Source organism: Schistocerca americana, chromosome 7 (assembly GCF_021461395.2).
Source record: "Schistocerca americana isolate TAMUIC-IGC-003095 chromosome 7, iqSchAmer2.1, whole genome shotgun sequence".
Lineage (NCBI taxonomy): Eukaryota > Metazoa > Arthropoda > Insecta > Orthoptera > Acrididae > Schistocerca > Schistocerca americana.
The window spans coordinates 471,780,809-471,805,009 of record NC_060125.1 but is presented as its reverse complement, the minus strand read 5'-3'; the positions used below and the strand labels follow the sequence as shown (position 1 = coordinate 471,805,009).

Sequence of the window (24,201 nt, the reverse complement as noted above, 5' to 3'; positions counted from 1 at the left end):
TGACACAGTGAGATACTCCTGACCGAGCATGCGGAAGATGAGCATGTGCAGACATACGACAGCATCCGATTAGTGCATCGAAATTTCCAGCATTTTCTTTGATGGACGTGTCTCGTGTTCATTAGCGAGGGTCAGTTCTGCGTCAGTCTTATAAATATTTTCCTGGCAAGTTTTATTTTGCCGACATTGCATTTTGATATCCCCAGTTCACTAAGGCCCGTTGTCAAACAGAGAAATGTAGGTTTCTATGGGAGTAGCCTATTTAAATTGGAAGGGCTGCCTATAACTTATAGTGGGAAAGGCAGTTGCCAAGCTGAAATTCGTTAGCAGAATTCTCAAGAAGTGTACTTCACCCACAAAGGAAGCAGCTTACAAAGCGCTCGGTAGGCCTACACACAACTGCTTGTCAATCCGGGACCCTTGGCATGTAGGATTGGTAGAGTAAGTAGAGAAAATCCAAAGGAGAACAGCTACAACAGAGGCGTTGTGCATCACGGTGTGGTTTACAATTAAAATTCCGTGAGCGTGCGTCCCTAGAACAGTCAACACACACATTTCTCCCTCGTACGTACATATGGCGCAAAGACACTGTAAAGTTAAAATTAGAGAGATTCGAGCTCAAACACAGTCTCGTTACCAGTCGTTCCAATCGCGACTGCAACAGGAAAAGAGGATGTGTGTGTCTTCCACTGACCGTAATGTGGGCTTTCGCTGTGTGGATGAAGCGTTAATGCATGAACGAAGCTTTGTGTTATTGTGAATCGTCGTTGGAATTTTGTGTAACATTCCTGGCTGTTTATCATTGGTGTGCGACTGAATTGACGATAGTGTTAACGAAAGAAACGGGAAAGAAGCCGTCTACGCTTAACAGCAGCAGAGTACACGCTTAAAAGTACCAGTCTTAAAACAATTAATTAGGTACCTAGAATATACCAAGAACTACGCTGAGGTGACGAAAGCTGTGGTACAGCGATGTGCACATACAAAGATGGCGCTAGTATCGCGTACACAAGGTATAAAAGGGCTGTGCATTGGCGTAACTGTCGTTTGTATTCAGGTGATTCATGTGAAAAGGTTTCCGACGTGATTATGGCTGCACGACGAGAATTAACAAACAGAGAACGCGGAATGTAGTTGGTGCTAGAGACACTTCGGAAATCTATGCGGAATGCAACATTCAGAGATTCACAGTGTCAAGAGTGTGGCGAGAATATCAAATTCAGGAATTACCTTTAACCACGGACAACGCAGTGGCAGATAGTCTTCACTTAACTACAGAGAGCAACGATTTTGCGTAGAGTTGTCAGTTCTAACAGTCAAGCAACACTGCGCGAAATAACTACAGCATTCAGCGTGGAACGTACGACGAACGTATGCGTTAGGGTAGTGCGTCAAAATTGGCGTTAATGGGATATGGCAGCAGACGACAGACGCGAGTACCTTCGCTAACAGTACGACACGGCCTGCTGCGCATGTCCTGGACTCGTGACCATATCGATTGGACCGTAGACGACTGTAAAACCATGGCCAGATCAGACGAGCCCCGACTTTAGTTGGTAAGAGCTGATGGTATGGTTGGAGTGTGGCGCAGTCCCCACGAAGCCGTGAACCCAAGTTGTCAACAAGACACTGTGCAAGCTAATGGTGACTCCATAGTGTTATGGGCTGTGTTTAGATGGAATGAACTGGGTCCTTTGGTCCAAGTGAACTTATAACTGGCTGAAAATGGTTATTTTCGGCTACTTAAGGACCATATGCATTTATGGACTTTTTGTTCCCAAACTACGATCGAATTTTTTTTGGATGACAATGCGCCATTTCACTGGGCCACAATTGTTCGCGATTAGTTTGAAGAATCTTCTGGACACTTACAGCGAATAATTTGGCCACCCAGATCACCAGACATGAATCGAACATTTGTGGGACATAAGCGAGAGGTCAGTTGGTGCACATTCTGCACCGGTAACACTTTTGCAATTATGGACGACTTTAGAGGCAGCATGCCTCCACATTTCTGCAGGGGACTTCCAACAACTTGTTGCTCCATGTCGCGTCGAGTGGCTGCACTACGTCGGCCAATAGGAGGCCCGTCCGGCACGATATTAAGAGGTATTGCATGACTTTCATTACCTCACTGTATGTTTCAGTCGGTGCTCACAGAATTGTTTCATGGCTATACCAGTTCCTGCTGTCTGGTCAATATCGGTGATCCGTATATATTGCTTTGCTGATGTTGGCGTCAAACACGCTCGAAATCAACACTTGAAGAGTGGAAATGGAAAACGTTGTAAGTGCCATTTTTCCCACAAAACGCGTTTTCAGTGCTATTACGTTGTCAGGACTGTTACTTGTCTCCACATTTGATACAAAAGAGTCAAACTGAGGAGAAAATGTTGCAAATATTCGTTAGTAGACTGTCAGCCAGTGATATCCAGTGGAGTTCCAAGCGCTCCGCGTTGTGGTCTCCTCCGTTAAGCCTGAGAGATGGCTTGAGGTAACTCAAAAGTTTATCGTGAGTGGGCAGTGTTTTTTGACTTGCGTGCAGTTATAGGAGAAATGAAGACAAATAAGTAAGATTTACCAAAGATTGTTGAGTCCTGTGAACCCATTCCAAGTAATTCCAACGCCTACAACTGATTTTAAAAATGCTGCTGAAACATTTTCATGGCAGGGAGAGAGAACGATAGAGGCTCTCCAATTGGAGCATGATCGTTTCTCATACTCATCCATCTCAAATGGCTATTAAAACATTATTTATCTGAAACGAAAATGTGGAAAAATGTCAGCACAGAGGGTTTTACTGTAAACTTCGCAACTGCTGTTGCCAAGGATGAACTTGTGTAAGGAACATAGGCTAGTACCGCAAGATTTTTTCTGGATTATAATTTTGTTACACTCGTGTAAAAAAAATGGAATAAATGAGATTGATTTTATTTAGTAAAGTTACATTAACTGAACCATTACTACTGCATTTGTTTACTTGAACTATCACAAATAAAACGTAATGCTAATGTATGAAGGGCAAACGAAACAAAAACATGCATATTGGCACTTAGGTCGTGTGAGTTTGCTGGTAAGGGACTTAAAACGTTTTTAATAAATTATTTTCTAATTTGTCTCTCTTTTTTTCAGTGACGAGGGCTACATATTTCTGTGGCTTGAGAATACCATCTCAATTTTTTGTCGACAAATGATTTTATGTACAGAAAGATATATTTTTCAAAAATCTCGTGACAAATAGCAGATATGGAACTGAGAAGCTTTCCATTTCTCTTCTTTATTTCAGTTAAGTTCCTACAAGATGTGTCATGTGGATGCTCTCAGCCAATAACATGGCCGAAGATACGAGCCAGATACCGGTCACATTAGCACGTGCCCTGATCTGCGTGACGTAGTGCGGAGAGAGCTGAGAAATAATGACGGTCTGTCTGGTAGCCAGGTCGGAGTTTGTTTGCGTGCGCTGCGCTGCGCGAGTGGCTTACTCAACCATATAATTCCTTTCGACGTTTGCGTAATGAATTCTTGATGCGGAGATTGATCCGAAGTGTTGTGTGATCTGTCGTGGGCCGCAGAAATAACATGGAAAGGTGCCTGGGAGCGGGGCAGATTATGTGAGAAACGCCACCTGTCGCCCGGAAGTTTGTTGTGAGGTGACGTACTGCAGGAAAAGTCGGGTGGAAGAGCTCAATGATAACCTGAGCCGCAGTCACGGTGTCAGTGCCAGCGAAAATCCCAGTCCTATCTCTACGGTAGTCGACTGCCGTAATGCTCTCAGTTGGTATATCGCGGTGCCGACTTTCTGCAAAGGGAGGGCTTGTGGATGTGCTAAACTAATGTCGTATAGAGTGCAGTTTCGGTGACGGATAGTTCTGTTTCCTTCTATCCGTTTCGTTCTCAGCAGGCAGCATGTAGCCCATTTCTCCGGATTGTAAGCACACCGGTCAGAATATTGACCTCTAAGGGACGTCACACTAACACCGTGTAACACCGCCGAAGCTTTGATAACGGCATCAGTTAAGCGAGGAAGAGTGTCACGATGTTGTTTTCAGGTATTCCACATCCAGCCGAAGCCACTCATTGATGATACGAACCCATAGAGATAGCAAATTGCGGGTATGTTGCTTGCTATGATCCAAATAGTGCCAGACCAACAAAAATTAATTACGTAACTTCATTGTTTCAAGGTGACAATTCTTTTACTAACACCATACACTGTTATGCAGTACAATTAACGCTTGTCTCTTCGTGATTGTTTCATGAGCTCCCACTCTCTATTCAATTAGATGAAGAGACATTTATAGATATTTTAAGAGTTGACAGTTACTTGAAGTGAAAACGTTAAATCCTTTACCCTGAATACAATTTTATCCGCGGGCTAGGGACTACGATAAGCGTCATTTCATTCTGCAGTAACGCATTAGACTTCTCATAGTAGTCGGTTATTCGAGAAAACCGTATGTTCTCCCGTAAGCGTTGGCTGTCGTCATGGTAAAGTAGAGAGCTATGGCCTCGAGAACCGGAAAGAATCCATAACGCTTCCGAGAATTTTGACAACCAGCAGTTGCCCTCGCTCAGGTATCAAGTGCTGCTTACATGAGCCGGTACGTAACGTGAAACACAGATCTTGTTCTCGAATGATGCGTTGGAATACTCAACAGCATTTCTCGCCAACATGTTGCATCGACAACTCCGCGATTCTCGGATTGGCAACACCAGCTTGCTTACACGTCAGTATTTTTCTGCCTTCCTCTTTAATGTCTTCATTTTTTCACTCTTCCGTGGAAAGTAATTGTGCTCTCAGTTACTGTTGGTTGTTCTCAAATGCCAGTTCCTTAGTGCTTCATGTGTTTGACGGTACTAGTTAGTTAATTAGTTCGGTTTTGCGGGGAACGACGATAAGCGACGCGATTACGTCTGAGACGGAGTAAGAATATTTGCTGTAAGCGCTGAAACACGTTGCGAAGAGAAAGCAATTTTAAGTGTTCTGCAAAATCGCGGGAAGTGAGAGACGTAATTGCCTGTCACGAAACGTCGAAAAAAATCGAAAAAATTACGAAAGGAGTCCGATTTTCGGAAGAATAATTTGGCTGACTGCTTTATATCTACGTCGTTGCGTGAGTTACGACGCCTCGAGGGTTTAGTGGCTCTAAAATGTTGACGTTGTTGCAGAAGTTTCCTTGTCGACGAAATGTATGTACGTCAAAGAAGCAGCGTCGTCATCTCTCTTTTTTTTTTTTTTTTTTTTTTTTTACCGTGTAGAAGTGGCAGTATTAGTTGTTTTTTACTGTTGCAATTAGCGGCTTCTAAAATGTGCAAATGTTTGCTGGTTGTGAACTCGTCAAAGAAGCATAGAGGAGTGTGTACCACCTGAAGCGGCTAGCGGAGTGGCACATCGGGTACGTGCATAACATTGCAGCTGACAGGAGGGGTGGTTGCCTGCTCCTGCCTCTCCTCCCCCCCCCCCCCCCAACATCAAGAGGATGGGTGGGAGGGAGGGGAAGGGGAAGGGGGGGGGGATCGCACGTGGCTCGCCGACAGTCGCGTGTTTGACCCAGACGGCTACCAGGTCCCGAGCACTCCTCTTCACCTACTAGCTTATTCTCGCATAGGGCGGAAGGTCGACTAGTTTCTGCCAAATAAACGTGTCATGTCTGACATATTAGCGCATTTAATCCCAATACTGACAAACGCATGGCAAAAATCGACAGCATACTTCTGAATTTCGTAATAGAATAAATTAATAGAATCGAGATACGTACCCATATAGCACATAACTTTGCTTTTCGATGTAGGTGTCCGAGGTCTTCATTTACTAACACAAGTCTTCTCATATCTTTCATTGCGATGAAATTAAGCTACGCAAGATCTTCTCTCTTGACCTTCATTGCACTGAAATAAATTATTTTGTCGTTAGATTCCTCGATATTTACCCAGAGTAAACGTGCAGTACATATTTTCGAAAGGTCCATGTAACTTGTAACGTAGTCTGAACTTGTTAAAATGGACTATTTCGGAACCCCACACAACGCATTGCGACAGCGAGCGCAGAATCTACCTATTACTCAGTTAACAAGTCAACTAAAACAAATTGCTTCCCCTATATATCTACGCTCTGTATCCTAACGTCTCTCACCACGATTTCAAGAAGCGATTTGCAGTGTTGATCCCTACTTGGCGTAACTGTATTTGTGGCGCCATCTTAACTAGAGAGGCCACTGAAACTGCTTGCTGTTGTAGTCCCTGAACCCTACGCCGTGGTCTTGGAGTGTGTTGACACCAAGTGGAAGGGTACAGTCAGTTTCATTTCTTGTGGAGTATTGTAGCCATAACAAAGCAGTTTAAGATGTAGTTAGATATCTAATCGTCTTCTGTCGGTCTGCTGTCTCAAGTAGAGCATGTAATCGAATCATGTGCTTATTCTTAAGAAGTATTACAATAGCCTTGTAAAGAATTTGACACATGGTGAGAGACATTGGTGCCAATTAAATCTGTCTACCTTCCGATGAAGCCTTGAGCTTGGTTTATTTTATCATACACTAGCCGCAGAGTGACATCTGATGAAAGAAAATAGCTACGCTAAACAATGGTGAAGATCTGTAGCGTACTTTTGGCCACTGTAAATGAATACATGGCCGTTGTTATAAATTCCGTGAGGCAGGTTCTGATCAAATCCGCGGATTAAATGCTGTGACTGTGGCACCACAAGTGAAACATTCAGCACCAACGGGGATAAAAAACATTCCATTCCCCGTATCAACCCCCTCCTCTTCTCTCCTCTCGTCTGTGTTCGGCGCTGGGTTCTCGTAATGAGAGCTATTCAGCAGCGCCCTCGCTGCGCCAGAAATAAGCCCGCGTTCTCGCGTAGTATCTTTCCGTGTTCGTCGAACCCACCGCCGCTCGCACTATTGCTACTTCTAGCAGTCCGCCCGTGACAAGTGATGACCGTGACACGGGTGGTGATCCCAGTCGCACGGGGATGTAAATCTGGCGTGACGTCAAGGGCGGTATCGATCACTCCGCCGAGGGGTAAACATCTCCCCGCCAGTCGCAGACGTTGGCAGCCCTGGCGCGGTTCCCGCAGTGCTCGTCCACACGACCCAGAGGTTGGCCCACGTTTGTCTGCGTTTCTGGCACCTCCCGGGACTGACTATGCTCATGTCGCGTGGGTAATTTGCATTTGTGGAGAAGGAAACTTAGCTTTGTCCTGAGGATATTAGAGATTACGAGGACATCAGCTGTCATGACCTGGCGGAACAGGTGTTGTGCTGAATTACTGGAAACTATCCGTAATGCGTAACAAGGTTATTGTTCGTGAAATTAAAAGATTAAGGTAAATAAAATGTAGTAGGAAATAAAAAAGAACCACCCCCGTTTTAGTGGGTATATTGGCAGTGGAATAAAATTGGTTTTACTAAACGAAGGATGTTACAACAAATAACTTCTTGAAGTTCTTAACAAAATTTGTCAATATCAGTTTGTGCCGCTGTATCACTGCTTGTACCTTGCTGGTTGTATCCGTTGTATGGTTTATATTTTGCCTTTATGATCTGCGATACTTGCCTGACAGTCTCCATTATTGCTCTCCTTTGTTTATATGCGTACCGATACAATATTTGTAAGTGGACAACAGAAGCGCAGGGAAGTAACTGAACAATAAATTTGGATACCCGGTATTGCATGGGCAATTCTTCCTTCTATGAGTCAATAAGAGCGGAAAAGCTGCACAAGTATTCGAGCCGAATCATTCCTGCATCTACAAACGAAGGGAACGGCCGTATTCTGGGACACCTAAAATACTTACTCGCAATACTGGAAGTGCACCACAGGAATTAAAACAAGGATAGCAACAGCAAAAGAGGCATTTACAAGAAAAGGAGAATCTTCTGCAGCGGTCTGGACAGAGAACTCAGAAAGAGACTCATAAAATGTCTTGTATGGAGTGTTCTTCTGTATGGCGCTGAAACGTGGACTATGAGGAAAAGACAGAGAAAGGCTGGAGGCTTCTGAGATCTGGACATGGCGGAAGATGGAAAGAATAAGTTGGATGGCTAGAGTAAAAAAGAAGAGGTACTGAGAAGAGTGGGAGAGAAAAGACAGTTACTAGATGTAATAAAGAGAAGAAAAAGAAATTGGATTGGGCATATATTAAGAAAGAATGACGGACTGATAAAAACAGTTTTAGAAGGTTATGTAGAAGGGAAAAGAAAGCGAGGAAGGAAGAGATTCCAGATACTGGATGACATGATGGACGGTACAACATACAGCAACCTTAAGAAGGAAGCAATGGATCGCAGAAAATGGAGAGGCAAAGGACCTGCTAATATAGCAGATAACTGATGATATCTGTGGCAGATATCCGTCGTTTGTCATATCCCCCGTCTCACGCCTCTGTTGTAACGTTATCTGTCCACTGTAAGCAAGTGGTACCGTTAATATAACCGGAATTAATGTTCTGCGCTCCTGTTTTTGTTTGTTTGGGTTGAGCCAAAGGGGGAGAGGGTGTTGGTGGTGCGCTGTTCACAGTATGTTATACACTCACTACCTAGAATATTAACGTATATACAGATGATTGTAGTTGAGTACCATGTCATTGCAAGACCAGCAGTAAGAGCTGATGGACTAATGTACTGTAGGAACAGTGGTTCAGATTAAAATGTGGTTAGCCAGATACCCATTTTTCGAGATTATCAATTGAATTATACGCTCCCTCACAAAGTGTGACTCACTACGACTGCATGCCTCAAGTCCACGATACAGAATGCAAAAATGGTCAAATTAAGATGCGAGAGATGGCTGGGATTTAGGAAGCACTACCAGAGCAGTTGACAATGTTTAGACCCAAGAGGTTGGGCACACGGAGACTGAACCAACAACGAGGACACGTCAAGTAAATCTGAGGGGGGGGGGGGAAGAGAGAGAGAGAGAGAGAGAGAGAGAGAGAGAGAGAGAGAGAGAGAGAGAGAGAGAGAGAGAATCAGCGAATAAGAAGACGAAGAACGTACTGGATAGACATAAAAAGATGGACTTTGCAGCGAGAGGAGGAACACTGGACGGTGTCATGATTAATAGTATTTATCATGATAAAAGAAGTGGAAGACATCTGTACACGACATCTGGGAACTGGAGCTGCTAAATGATGATGATAACTTGAATTATATAACAGGATTGTTACGTAGAGTGATGTCCAACGGAAAATAGTGTTAGGTGTCTCGTGTTTTTGTGCCGACGGGACATTACTCATAAACTTTCTTACCATGTAGCGAGCATCTTGAACCTACCTCGCTGCAGGGTTCTACGGTATAAAACCAGTGGATCACGCGCTATGCTAGGTAAGTTACACAGATCGAAGTAGTCTACAGGCAGAGAAAAAGTGTCGTTAGCAGTGGCTCAGTGTTAGTGCCAGATTAGAGATCAAAAGATCTCGTTTCGACCCCGTGTCAGACGAAGGTTTTCGTATCTCTCAATTATCAATACTTCCACCTCCGGGAATGTGTCTTAATGTGAAAAATGCCGAGTCCTAGCCGGGTTCGGAGTCTACGTTAAACTGTAGGTCCCGCTGTGCTTTTGTAAGTCAGTTCAGAGATTGGAAGTCCCCCAATATGGCCATCCCTTTCAAAGCACTGTGTTGACGAGTTGATGGCAGCTTTACTATTTACTTGTTACAGAACGACGGATTCCGCCACGTGGAAGAGACCATTCTCTGTTCAGCTACCCTCCTACACTTAGCTATCGCTGTAGGAAGTCAGCGACCGGGATTGCCTCAATTTGAAAGAATAACCGCTGGGTGCGGAAGCCTGACTCAGCGGAGTGTCCGTGAGCACCGATAGGTTCGCACGTCCCTGCTACGGAAGCCCTTCGTCCCAGTAAGAGAGGGAGAGAGTAGACCGACTGGCCGCTCGGGAGCGGACGTAAAGCCGGCGGCTAAGCCGGCAGCGCAAACTGCCGAGGTCACCGTTACGTAAGGGCCGCTCTCGGCACACTGGACAGCGTGGCTCCGTACCTGTCTCTGGCTGCCAGTCTGACGAGACACGGGTGCTACGTGATATGGAGTGCGGTGTGCGGCTCCCCCACCCCTCCCAATCCTGACAACAGAGATGTTAGGCAACCTCAGGGAATCGTCTGCACACAAGGTCGATTCTTAACCCATTAGCGCCGGAATTAATTTTTTCGTGATTTTAAAAAAAAAATTGCGTTATCATGTCTGTAAAAGGCATAAATTACACACCAGAGTTGTTTCAACGAAAGTCATTACCGCCATTAGCGAGATATTTGATGTTGCCATATGGCAACGCTAGGCGCTTTCACTGCCTAAATTTATATGGATTACAACTTCAACTAAAATAAGTAGGTTTATGAAATTTCTTATTGCATATACAAGTTTTGTGCAAATTTATTATTCTGTCTTCACCATACAACTGATACTTTATAACACAGTACAATTAATAATAAAAAATCAGACCTTGAACAAAGCATTATTTTGCATGAAATGGAATAAAACAGTCAATACACAATCCCACATTACACTTTGAACACATTGTGCACACCTTTTCTTCTTCTTTCCTTCTGTGCGCTGGACGAGGTGGTCAGTCTTATCAAACCTAATTGAATCTGATAAGTGGCTGTCGGAACATGCCCTTGATGCAGATGGTCTCCCGGCTCCTTTTGGTAAAGCTTGGTGTCTTTGAAAGTACACTGTTGCTACTTTTCTCTTCAAATCAAGCTTAGAAATAGTTTGGTTTCTTGCTTTATTATACAAAAGCCAAGTGTTTAGTATGGCGACATCTAACAGCCATGTAAAGAGACACCAGTACCATTTCTTACTTCTTATTGCAATGCGATAGCATGCTAGATTCTGATCTATATGATCAGTACCTCCCATATTTGTATTAATTTGGCTACCAGTTTTGGTCTGGGAATCGTTATATTCGCTTTTTTAGTTGCGAGAATCTCTTGACTTGGCCAACTTCTTGTGCACCACATGAGGAAGAGATCATTGTGACAACTGAGTTGTCCAGCCACCACACATACAATAATCCATGATTCTTCTCTATTTGGATCTGGGGGCTCAACAAACACATCACCTTCAATATCGTCATTATAAAGAATCTCCAGCGCCTCAGCAAGCGAGGAACCTCTTCTAAAACAAAAAAAAAGAGAAAATTCGCCCTTTTACTGAGTACAAGCGCCTAGTGTTGCCATATGGCAACACCGACCTCAAACGGCCTAAATGAAAGTAATTTATTTCACAGCAAGCAGTAATCTCCAAAGAATATATATTTGAGTATTTAAAGCACAACCATGCTAAAAAACCAAATTATATATCGTGTAAAACATACTTACTCGAACTTACACTCCATTTTTCTTCGTCATTCAGCAAACGACGACTTCCAACACAGCTTACGCCGCAGAATTTAAATGTATCGTTAAAACTGATGCATTGTAGTGATCTTTACAGTCTTACGGAACGGAATACAGTGCTGCCAACAATATTACTTCGTTGATGTCGTGGAACCAACAATTTTAAAAAAGTGTTACAAACGTTGCCATATGGCAACGCACAGCGCTAATGGGTTAAGGCCCTCTCCGTTGTCGTCATCGTCGTTGTTGTTGCTCCTGATCTTCAGTCAGTCCGAAGACAGGTTTGAAAAACCTCTTTGCACAACACTGACCCGCACCTGCTTGCTGTAGTCATGCCTAGATCTCCCGTTTGCAATTTTTATCCCCCACACTTCGCTCCATTACCAAATTGCCAATTCCTTGATATGTCCTATCAACCGATCCATTCTTTTACTCATGTTGTGTCATAACTTCTTCCGTCACCATTCCTATTTTATTTTAATACCACGTAATTATCCGATTCCCCCATCTAATCTTCTGCATTTTTCTGTAGCACGCATTTCAAAAGCTTCCTCTCGGAGTTTTGTCTGAAGTGTTTACCGTCCGCGTTCACGTCTGTCCAAGGTGACGCTTCAGACAAATGCCGTCAGACTAGATTCCTGGCACTTACATGTATATTGGGTGTAAACATATTTATTTTTCTCCAGAAACGCTTTCTTTCTTTCTATTGCCAGGCTGCCTTTTATATCCTCCTTGTTTCCTCCGTTGTCAGTTACTTGCTGCCCAAATTCCCTCTGTGTCGTCTGATACTATTCTACTGTATTCCATTATCCATGTTATACTTTGGCCAGTATTCGTCTGATAACCTCTTTACAAGACAGTATGTTGTTGTTGTAGTGGTCTTCAGTACTGAGACTGGTTTGATGCAGCTCTCCATGCTACTCTATCCTCTGCAAGCTTCTTCATCTCCCAGCACCTACTGCAGCCTACATCCTACTGAATCTGCTTAGTGTATTCATCTCTTGGTCTCCCTCTACGATTTTTACCCTCCACGCTGCCCTCCAGTACTAAAATGGTGATCCCTTGATGCCTCAGAACATGTCCTACCAACCGGTCCCTTCTTTTTGTCAAGTTGTGCCACAAACTCCTCTTCTCCCCAATTCTATTCAATACCTCCTCATTAGTTATGTGATCTACCCATCTAATCTTCAGCATTCTTCTGTAGCACCACATTTCGTAAGCTTCTATTCGCTTCTTGTCCAAATTAGTTATCGTCCGTGTTTCACTTCCATACATGGCTACACTCCATACAAATAATTCAGAAACGACTTCCTGACACTTAAATCTGTACACATTAGGCTTCAAATTCCTTTTTTCCAATTTAGCTTGCTGTAGTGCTTGCTACACGTACACATAGAGTAGCGAGGGGGGGGGGGGGTGAAATTAGCCTAGAACACTCCCACTCCTTTCTCAACTGTCTCTCTCTCTCGCTCATGTCCTTCGACTATTAGAACTGCAGTTCCGTTTCTGTAGAAGTTTATATAACGTGTCTGTTGTATTTTGGCCCAGATATTTCACAGGTTCGAAGAATACTGGGTTAATATTACTAATGAAAATTATCGTTGCCAGAGCACAGATATTGTTGTGGGGACTGTCAGCTATGCGTTTATTCCTGGACCTTATTGTATACCAAGGTCTAAAAACACGTCAGTGTTAAAAAAGGCATAACATGAAGGCCCGTTTTGAGTTCCACATTTTTCTCTCTGTTGCAGTGGAAGTAGACTATTGTTTTAGACTGTCTAATGTAACGCCTTATCGAGGAGCAGTTGGAGGTTTAACAATCTGGAGTAGGGGGGCTGGTGCATAAAACTAGGTGTTTCGGATACTATTAACACTGTAAAGCTGCTAAAGCGTACAACACACGCTCATGTAAAGGTGAACATAGGTTATATAAAGACGGTCAGCATTCTGAGGAACGTCATGAATACCACCTGGCTCCCATTTTTAAGTGTCAAAAAGTTACTGGACCAATCCATGACAGCATACATCAGAGAGATTCAAAATTTAAGAGTGATTCCTAATTCTTCAGTGAGGTTTGTACTTTTTAGCTGATTAAAAACTGAGTTCCGGAATGGGACCCGAATCCGAAATTTAGCCATTCTCGGGCAGTGCACTTAACCGACTGAGGCAGGCTAACTGTTGACCGGCCTCGCAGCTTAGCTCTGCCAGTACCTCTCTCCGACTTTACATATTTACGTTTGGTACAGTGAGAAGGAAGACAGCACAGTCATTCTAACACCTCGCCCGACGATCACGATTTTCATGAAGAGCTTCAGAAGAATGATGAAAGACTCCTTCAACTAAAGTGTCGCTGTTCTGTTTCACTCATAAATTATCAGGCAACAGCTATTTCATACAACGAAGAAAGTCGTAATTTCTTTCAGAGTCCTGGGTTTCCTTCTCATTTTCTATGTTAAAGTTTGCTAGCGTTGTACAGTAACAGTTTATTGCTAATACAGCGTACTATTGAGGTTCTTAGAGTTCATGTTTTCACTCTCTTTTCGTACCTGAAGGTTCACATTTTCGGCAGGATTTAAGAAGCTCCATGAATGAACTAACGATGTGGACGGAGCATTACTTTCGTACCTTTCGCCCCCCCCTCTCCCGTGGAAAAGTCAGCACGTCTTTCAATTTTGACACGTACTGTAACTGCGCAGTGACAGACACGACCAGAAGGTATTGAAGTGTAAACGCAGAACTTACCCCGCACTGCAACCATAAATCGTGCGGTGAAGATAACACTTTGTATTACTGCCGTGCTGCGTCTGCAGGGCTTTAGATAGTGAGCTGGAAATTAAACACGTTGACGTAGGGCAAGGCGTATCGTGACTGAGGGAGAGCAGGGCACAACGAACAAAGTTGAAATGAAACATACTTCCGGTCGCGTGCGAGAACTCTTTAAGTTCGAAAGTCGCCGCAAGCCAGCCAGCTTTTTCTCATAACTGCTGTGTTCGGAAACAAATCTCGGCGCAGCACCGCGCGAAGTGACGCGCTGGTTAGCACATTGGACTCGCATTCGGGAGGACTACGGTTCAAACCCGCGTCCGACCATCCTGCTTTGGGTTTCCCGTGATTTCCCTAAATCACTCCATGCAAATGGTACTTTGAACGGGCGCTGTCGACTTCCTTCGCTAATCTGATGGGACCAATAACCTAGCTGTTTGGTCAAACAACCGACCAACTCCCTGCAGCACTTCCTTGAAACTGTGTCACCTTGAGGTAGTGATTAATTGATTTTGACGTGGGTATCCTACGTACGATGACCGGCGACTGAATGAGTCTTATCGGACGATGACCAGTAATCCTCGTGAGTCCAAAACAGAAGCATCTTGAGTAAATAACTTGTCAGATCGAAAGCCTCGCAAAGGGCTGGGCCCAAACGTTCATTTATTTATTCGTTAGTAATGCAGTTACTCCGTGCTAATCTTCCACATTGACGTCCTATTGATACCTATTGCGTTAAACGCTGCACTGGGACGACGAATGACTAGTACATGATAGGCAGCACGGAGCCGAGTTACAGCACGATCTAATCGTTTCTCCTGGGATCCTCCACGTAGTCCCCTTTCTTGCCACCCGGAAGCGCAGGGTCGGTTTGCGGAACTCTTTTCGAGGAAAAAAACTCGAACCACCTCGTCTCTTTCTGTGACACGGCGCAGGTTGGCGCTGTACATTTTCTCTTCATTCGCCCCAGCCCCAGCGCAGCGACCTCATCTATTCGGAAGTTAACGCACCGCGATGACCACACTATCAGCTAGTTTGAGTACACGTTCCCCATTAAGCTGTTGCATATACACTTAATTTTAATTTTGCCTTTATAGATCATGCTCTCGTAAACAATTTTTCCGGCTATATTGCTTTACAATTGCCCATACCCATCTCTTTGTTGACTATGGGTCAGACTATACTGATCGTCTACCTACTGGATGTTTAAGTAATGTACCTCTTGTCATAATCATTATTGGTTTTGTGTAGTATTGTCTTTTGACTGGCTTAGACAGCTGTTACTCTGTGAGAGATATGAATGCAATAATTAAATAATCACATGACACACAGGAACTGACACTTTTTTATATACTATCGCGTGTTTACTAAAAATATACGTTCAAAGTATTGACACTGGTGTGATAAGGATGTTTTAAATTGACGAACTTTTTTACCGTAGTAATTTCCTCATATTTTTGGCTTCGTTCAGAGTTTTTTTTGTTATCGCTTGTAATGAAATGTGCAGTATCAAATTATATCGTGTATTTGAATAAAATACTGCAAGATAATAGGACACGCCACTTTGAAAGAGCCATAACAAACTCCATATTTAGAAATGACGCAACGTGTTATCGGAAAGGATTTTATTCAGGGTGACATTGGTTGTGGAAGCCCACACATTTACATAATGTACCATATTGCTTGCTTTTGACGTTTGTAATCCCTGTTAACCCTTCTAGCGTTTCATCCACGAAAAGAAAAATTGAACGTTATGGAACTAATAGTATGTTTATTTTAAACAGAACAATTTCAACAGTGAACAGAAAATGGTTGTGCCAAAATAAGCACAATTATATTTCCCGCAGCAGACTGAACGTGCTTCTCACAGAAGTTGCTTTCCGTTGACGAGGAGACACTGGGGCATTTAACTTGAAAAAGTATTTCCATAATGTGTCTGCAAAAAATGTGGCCGGGTAGAAACTAGAGGAGACGAGGAATATAGTCGCCGCGGGTTTCTGGTTGCACACACGCAATGTACCTATTTAGAATGCTCGAGAAGGAGATCGATCAGTAGTTGACCTTAATCCAGTAATGTACTGCTGCTTCCAATATAATACCAATAACTGTCAGTGCAGTTTATGTATATGTAATGGCTTCCTCTTGGTAACCAGTGAGATATACTCACGCAAAGCTTGAAGTACCCACATTCATCTCTCTCTGCCTGGTGAGGTTCTGCGTTATAGCTGAGTAGTAGTGCTTGTTCTTACTTATAATTTAGCTTTCTCCCAGAATGTCTGCAAAGTTGCACGGAACTTCATGACTTAATTGATAGCAAATGCCATATCGTGGGCAGACGGGCAGAAAACACGCCCCCTGATGTATGGTGTGCGCGGAAGGATTTGTCGGACCAGTAATTTGTCGACGACCGGTTGTCTTTCTGAGATAACGTATTCACTGCAACTATCTCACCGTGAAAAGACGTCACTAAGGACTAGCAGCCACAAAGTCCTGTGAAATACGCTGTCAACTATGACGTTCTTCGTATCATTCCTGGTTAGCGATGAAAAATCTTTGCGGACATGACCATATCCCCCTCCCCGACTGTCTGCCTCCCTCTCCACCTGGCGTTGCGCAACGAGTCCACGAGAGACCGAAAACGTGGGAAAGCCATCCTCACCCATGATCCGTCTATAGCCACACATAACTGATATTAGTCATGGTGGATACAATACTCACAGCTCACTCGATGGCATGCCAGAGGCACTCAGTAGAACCGAGATCCCGTGACCTGCGGGTCCACACAAATAGCACCGCCGTGGTCCTAAAGAGTTCTCCAAACCATTCAGATACAAGCAGGGAGCGATAGAATGACACAGGAGTCATAGGTTAAGTCGCTTTGATTACTGTAGGTAACTACACCTGTACGCACATGATACTACCGTACGTTCCAGTTTATTGGTGAGAGCCAGTAGCACACCCGTCAGAGGCACCATTTCATCACGTGTAAACATTGCGGACATGGTAATATATCTGCCATTTCACCAAACAGTGTCTTCTCGGTAAACGGGATGCATTGTCTCATGCGGTCTGTGTTCAATTCTTCGGTCTGTTCCACGTTTACCGTGACCCATCAGTCCAAGCAAACTTTTCTGATGCCTGATAGTCTGATCGCGCAACCTAAATGAGTACTCCACCACAAAAACTCGTGGTATTGTTAGCAAGCGAGGGACGACGGTGGTGCAAATTTCTGTGTGGGCACCTATATTGTTTTCCTAAATCGTTTGAGGCAAATGCAGGTTCAAAATGGCTCTGAGCACTATGGGACTTAACATCTGAGGTCATCAGTCCCCTAGAACTAAGAACTACTTAAACCTAACTAACCTAAGGACATCACACACATCCATGCCCGAGGCAGGATTCGAACCTGCGACCGTAGCGGTCGAGCTGTTCCAGACTGAAGCGCCTAGAACCGCTCGGCCACTCCGGCCGGCGGCAAATGCAGGGATGATTCACTTGAAACGAACACGATCAATTTCCTTCGCCATCGTTCCTCAATCCGAAGTTGAGTGCCATCTCTGATGACTTCGTCGATGGGACTTCTTGCCATACTTGAAACCATCTAGAACGAACAGTGCCCTAGCCGGCCGGGGTGGCTGAGCGGTTCTAGGCACTACAATCTGGAACCGCGCGACCGTTACGGTCGCAGGTTCGAATCCTGCCTCGGGCTTGGATGTGTGTGATGTCCTTAGGTTAGTTAGGTTTAAGTAGTTCTAAGTTCTAGGGGACTGATGATCTCAGAAGTTAAGTCCCATAGTGCTCAGAGCCATTTGAACAGCGCCCTACCTTTCAGAAGAACTGGTAAATCGAGCTCCACCCAAATAAAAGCGTCTAAGTAGTTCGAAACTGCTTTTAAGTGCATGTTACTTTGCTTTATCGTTTTCTGGAATTCTGAAATGTGCAATATTCATGCTACGGAGTGATGGGTAATTTTTCGTTTGTCTACTTGTCTTCTATTGTTCTGCCACTGTATTGAAATTTCAGTCTTTCAACAGGTACAAGTAAGGCGGCAAACGACGTGTGTGTTAGTTTTCATATATTGTTCTCGAGGGAACACAGAAAACCGATTTGCAGTCGGGAGCAAATGTGTTTCCGCACTCATGTAGATAACTGCTTTGTGGCTCCCTTAGTCAGCTACTCGATAATTTACGATAAAACAGCGAATATAGATATACCGGATGTTAAATTCCGAATGTGCTTCCGTAATGTTAATTTTGTCGCCGTCGAAGGAAAGGAATATCATTAAAATTAAAGGATGACTTTCCATAGAATGACTATGTGTGGGATGGGCAGACGTTACATATAACATGTCATGATACTGAATTGACAGATTGGACATAAACTGTCATTTCATTCATTTGTTACAGAAGATGGCAAGTTTACATTGATTAAGGGTCGCGATAAAGTTTAAGAGTCGAGATATTTGTTCAATAGTTCAATCGAACAGTCTTACCTTAGGTAGATAATTCCGATTTATTAGTAGCGTAGCAATTCTTCTTCTACCTGAGACGGAATTTGCGTATGTCATCTGTGTGCGTCTAGAGTATTCGCATGTAAGAGTGTGAGAACGTGTTCTGAGTGTGTTTGTGTATCGTGTAAGTCAGGTGGGACATGGGTCCTAGCCCGGGGTCTTTGACGTCCGGCTTACCAAATGTAGTCGTTAATCCGCGAGACGGATTCTATGCGAGGCAGACTCGTATTCCCGAATCCCGGAAACGCGCTTCAACGTGCTCCGCTACCCGAGCGGGTTATTAACGTAGCAATTAAATTATCAGTTTAAGTACCAAAAATCCACTTTCGTTCAAGGAAAGCATACTTTTCATACACGACTCATACACTATCTTAATATCACATTATACAAGTAAACAGTTTGCCAACTATGAGTGCTGTCACGTTTGTCCAACATAGACTTAATGTGACATTTGATTGAAATTTTGATTTACGGCCTATTTGCTAAACAAGGTTGACCGTTTAAACTTGAGTTTGTCAAGCAATAGCTAATTGTTTGCCTGGCCATTATCTAAAATATGAGATCTGGCGTCTGGAACAAATTTCCAAGATTTAAAGCTTGTAATCCCGCATTGCACCATTCATCGCGACATGATACGCAGAGCTTAACAACTATTTTAGAAGTGTGGTTAAATTGGACAAATGGACACTTGTTTGTCAAATCCCTGGACAGCAAACATCGAATTTGAAAGTTTGCAGGGGGCTGTAAGGATGTTTCCCCCAAACCTGAAATTCGACGTTCAGCGATCTGTAGAGGATCCGGCGGTTCGCAAATATTTTAATTGGGCCTAAGGCACTGTAGTATGGAGGATCATGTAATTACCTGAATCAAAGGCTAGAATTAAATAAGACACCGTTAAGTCGAAGCGTTACAGCGTGGATAATTTGTTTAGTAGAAATTCGTTCACCATAACATTCGTTGTAATTTGAATTTTGCTTGCAATATGCGAAACGCCCCCTCAGGACCTACCAGATTTAGCAGTGTGTCGGCGTTAGTCATAGAACAATAATCTTGTCGTTATACCGAAGAGGGAAGATGCTGTTCTGTATACAAAAGATTGTATAGTTTCAAACGCGAGCGCACAAATTTAAGGGAAAATGTCGCGTTTATCTTGTTTATGCGTCGAACCCAAAAAATAATTACTATAATCAAAACATTATTGCGTTGTTTTCTGTGATACTGTAAAGCTACAATTCCCTGCTTTCCCAAGGGCCCTGAATATAGTTAGTTGTAAATGTTTCGAAATAATCGTAAATACATGTTTTTATTTCATGTACAATTTTTTTTAGTAGTGTCTGTTCGTCGTGGAATTACTTTCGTAGCCGTTGCTTTCCTCGAATATCTGTTGTGAACGTCGTACCACTGGCGACTTGAATCACTAAAATATCTCTGACTAGTTTCCTTTGCTTCCCTTGACAGCGATCGATTGTTGACAGAAGAATGGCAGCCGACTAGCAACGATAGTCCTGAGGCAGAAATGAAGTTCTGCATCTGTAAGTTATCGTTAAGAAGACTCTACGCAATACCGGGATTCCGCTTGTCAGCATATTGCAAGGATATGTAAGTTCGCATTTCCTGTCCAGCTTCAAGCAAAGCATTTTTCTCTTATGGAAATTGCCAAGAAACGGTAAAATGCGTAAGTAATGCTTTTGCAGTTGAAATTTGAACGTTGCGTAGCCCAAATTCTTGATGCTCTTTCTTAATTAGTGATAAGCAGACAACCTCGTCGCATAGAATCGAAACAGAAGTTCGTGACTCACCGTGCAGTCGGAGATCTCCCAGAATATAGGGTGTAAAGCGTGACGAAGAGGAGGAAAAATGATCGAACGCCAACATTTAAGCAACCGTGTAAAAGAGCAGTGGGCGAATTTCGTGTGTAAGGTTTCCAGGGCGTACCACACAAAAGCTTACTAATTTCCCATCTGTGAGGTGACTCACGATCTTCTTAGCAATATTTAGGTAAATTTTGCATACGGCTTACGTAGACAAGCCTTTATGCCTTTGTTTTAATAGGCGTTGCTTTATTACTTAACGCGAACTGGCTTCAGTCACCGCAGCAGCACTGAGAAAAAGAAGGACGTGCTGGCGGAACACGGAACATTTTGTCAAATAAAGCAGTAGCAGGAGTTTAAGTGAAAAAAGTACGGAAGCTTCTGGGGAGAGACTTGAGAGTCTCGTAGGAGACCTCGAATTACGCTGGTCACATGTATGCTATTAAGCGAATTCAGCGAAAAGACGTGACAGCTCAGGTGTGCTTTTTGCCGTTAAACTCATACGAGAGATGAGGTTATTCACCCAGGTTCATAGACCCATAATGGGAATGGTTGACAGAGCTTCCGCTAACATAACCTTCTGTTCAGGTTTGTCATTGATAGCGGAGTGTTGACCTAGTTAGCACCAAATGCACTAGTGTAATAGTTCTGAACAGTGTGCTTCCAGCGAATGTTGTCGGGCTCGAATATCACCTTCGTTTTGCACAAATCTTCCTACAGGTAATCCCGAAGGACTGTCAAGGTTGCAGAATGAGGAAAAATTGTCTCAGATTTTTGTGCTGAGAGTAGTTCCCTCTTCCGTTCCTATTTTTTTATTATGTTTTTCCCTTACCAAGGAAGACATTTGTTCAGGATGTACCGCTCCAGGATTTAGCTTAATAGAAAAAGTATTTTATGTCACGTTTCCATTGTAAACATTTTAGGCGTTATAGCAGATTGCTGTAGAGCCGTTTCCTTGAGGACAAATTACGTGCGGACGTACATAAGAAAGAGTTCTCTTAAATTTGACACGCACAGGACAACCATTAAGGTGCTATCAAGTGATACCCAACCCATTGCGTCACTGATCGTTCCAGGTGAGATGCTGGTATTGTACGAGCAGGTGTGGATAAGAGAAGTAACGATTCAGTTCTCGTGGGAAAGTGCGGTAGAAGTAGTAGTACGTTAAATTTATTACCTAACGTTCTTCATTACTATGAAACGTTTGATTAGCTTTGTGACTAACATATTAACCATTTAAAAGATTAAGATGTACCACTGGTGATGGTCTCTTAAATGGATTGATTATAGCCATATCTGTGATCTGCATAAAATTGTGCGTTACTTGCTGACCGCAGCATAGCGATGCGGTCACCTTCCCTTAATTAGCCTATGCCCGAGAACTCTGTGACGCAGTAGTTCTCCTTGGCAAGTTTTGGGATATAAACGAATGCGTCTTTCTAAAAGCACATGTCTTTCGTCTGTTGCAGGGATCTACTGGAAAAGGATCTGACGCTGTCCGACGACAGCGATGCGGCGGATCCGGTGAGTAAATACTTGACATCGAGGTGAAGTTCACACAGCATGCATCCTGTGGTCCAGTAGCGTCGCGGTATTCCCTTGCATCGGAATCTGGGCGCTGCGGGGCTTAGCAGAATATAGCCCGTGAACCGTGAATTTGAACATGGTGCATAAAGCGGCTATGAAGTAACGATATTATTATGATTCTTCGCAACTGTGCAACGGAGAACTAAATTGATTCACCCTTGCAATTCGGACTTACTAGAATCTAAACATTGTTTCTTAAAGACTTCCTCCCCGCACATTTTTAAAAATGTTTTGAGATACTGAAACGCAACAGTTGCGCCTTCGTGGCTTAGTGGACGCAGGACGCATTCTTTTGTGTAGCTGCAGATTTTCAGCAGATGGTGTGCCTTCACGCGCCTGGTTTGTTTTTGCAGCTTCAGCCGCCCGGTGCAGATCTGCTGCTGGCCAGGGACATTCCGGGCCTTCCAGGCGTCACTCACCCGTAAGTTCTGACTGCAATACTTGTCGTATTGTGTTAGAGTTTTAACATGATATTATGCCTCTTAATGAACAAGTTATGAGAAACATTTAATTTCAGTCAATAATTACGCAAAATGCTTAGTCAAATTTTTGTTGCCCCTGGAAGTCGTTAGAAACGCAACCCACAACTGAAATTGGTAACAGAGGTGATTTGTCATACAGTGGGCACTGTTTCGCAACTTTTAAGTATGATAACAATAGTACAGGACAACTTGACTGCGCCAAATGTCTCCGTACAAGTCATGCAATTCCGTGAATTACGACCCGATGTTTTGTGGGCGCATATCTGGCCCTTCGATAGCGTCGTATGTGTGTTCCATCGCGTTCGATCAGCCGATTTTGGTAAGAGTCGAGTATCAAGCTCCTGAAACCACAGTAGCACGATTCTGATCTTTTAACACTGCCGTTTGTCGTGCTAAAAATGCCATCTCCCGGAGGGAAGTCATCAAACATTTAGGATTGCACGTGGACCACAGTAATGTTCACGCAGTCCACAGTTTTCCTGCCGCCTTCAATTAACGCCCGAGGTCGCATGGAAGCCCAGGTGAATGTTCACCGTAGCATAATGCTGCCCACATCAGCCTGCATCCGTTCGCGTTCCAAGTTTTGACCAGCTGTTCTCGTTTATGACAGCATATCCAGACACCACCATCGCCCATGTGTAACAAGCAACGTGGTGCGTCGATCAGGCGACACGTTTCAATTGATGTACCGTTTAATCTCGATGGTAAGTACTCGCTGCAGTCATAGTGAATGATGATGTATGTGTGAACATGGGGAATACGTCCGCGTCGTTTACTGCGGAGTCCCATATTAACGATGTGCTCTGAAACACTTTTGCTGCACCAGCATTGATTGTACTCAATCATACCTGCCACAGAGAGCCGCCTATCCTGCTTTATACAACGGGCAAGCGTCAGACATTGGCGTTCGATGATGAGGCGTGGACGTCCGACATCTTGTCGCCTGAAACTTCCTGGCAAATTAAATCTTTGTGCTGTTCCGAGACTCAAACTCGAGACCTTTGCCTTTCGGGGCAAGTGCTCTAGCGACTGAGTTACCCAAGCGCGATTCACGACCCGTCCTCACAGCTTCAGTTCTGCCAGTACCTCGTCTCCTAACTTCACATAAGATTCGCAGGAGAGCTTATGTGAAGTTAGGAAGGTAGGAGAGCAGAATTGAAGCCCTGAGGACGGGTCGTGAATCGCGCTTGGGAAGCTCAGTCGTTAGAGCACTTGCCCCGAAAGGCAAAGGTCGCGAATTTGAGTCTCGGACCGACACACAGTTTTAATCTAACAGGAAGTGCGATCAGAGCACACTCCGCTGCAGAGTGAAATTTTCGTTCTGGATATTGTCGCCTACTCGTCAGTTCCCCGTCCTTCAACTTCTGTACAGTGATGCTGACGACAGTAGCACGCAAACAGCCGACTAGCTTCGCCGTTTCCGTGATGCGTGTTCCCAGGTGTCGGATAACAGCCAGTCCTTCGTTCAAGTAGCTTATGTCAATGGATTTCTCCATTTGTGGCCTGTATAATCGCTAAATCAATTGCTCATTCGTCTCTGTTGCGCTTATGTGCTTTCGTTACTGTGTCACGTGCCCGCAAAGGAACGAAACGGCGTTGTCTCACTATGCGCAATGGTCGTATAACGGCCGTAACGTAAAGGCGAAACTGCACAGAGGTGAGTGATCTTGAAGTGAAATACCATTTAGCC

The 24,201-nt window shown here is 43.8% G+C and overlaps 1 protein-coding gene across 1 annotated transcript in view; it reads left to right on the top strand.

The window, feature by feature from the left end:
- The window catches only part of LOC124623024 (AF4/FMR2 family member lilli), a 411,438-nt gene that overhangs the window by 342,199 nt on the left and 45,038 nt on the right, over window positions 1–24,201 (top strand). The window contains exons 9-10 of the mRNA XM_047148815.1: window positions 21,912–21,966; window positions 22,383–22,450. Of these exons, the coding sequence (XP_047004771.1) occupies window positions 21,912–21,966; window positions 22,383–22,450 (123 nt within the window). The remainder of the gene's footprint in view (window positions 1–21,911; window positions 21,967–22,382; window positions 22,451–24,201) is intronic.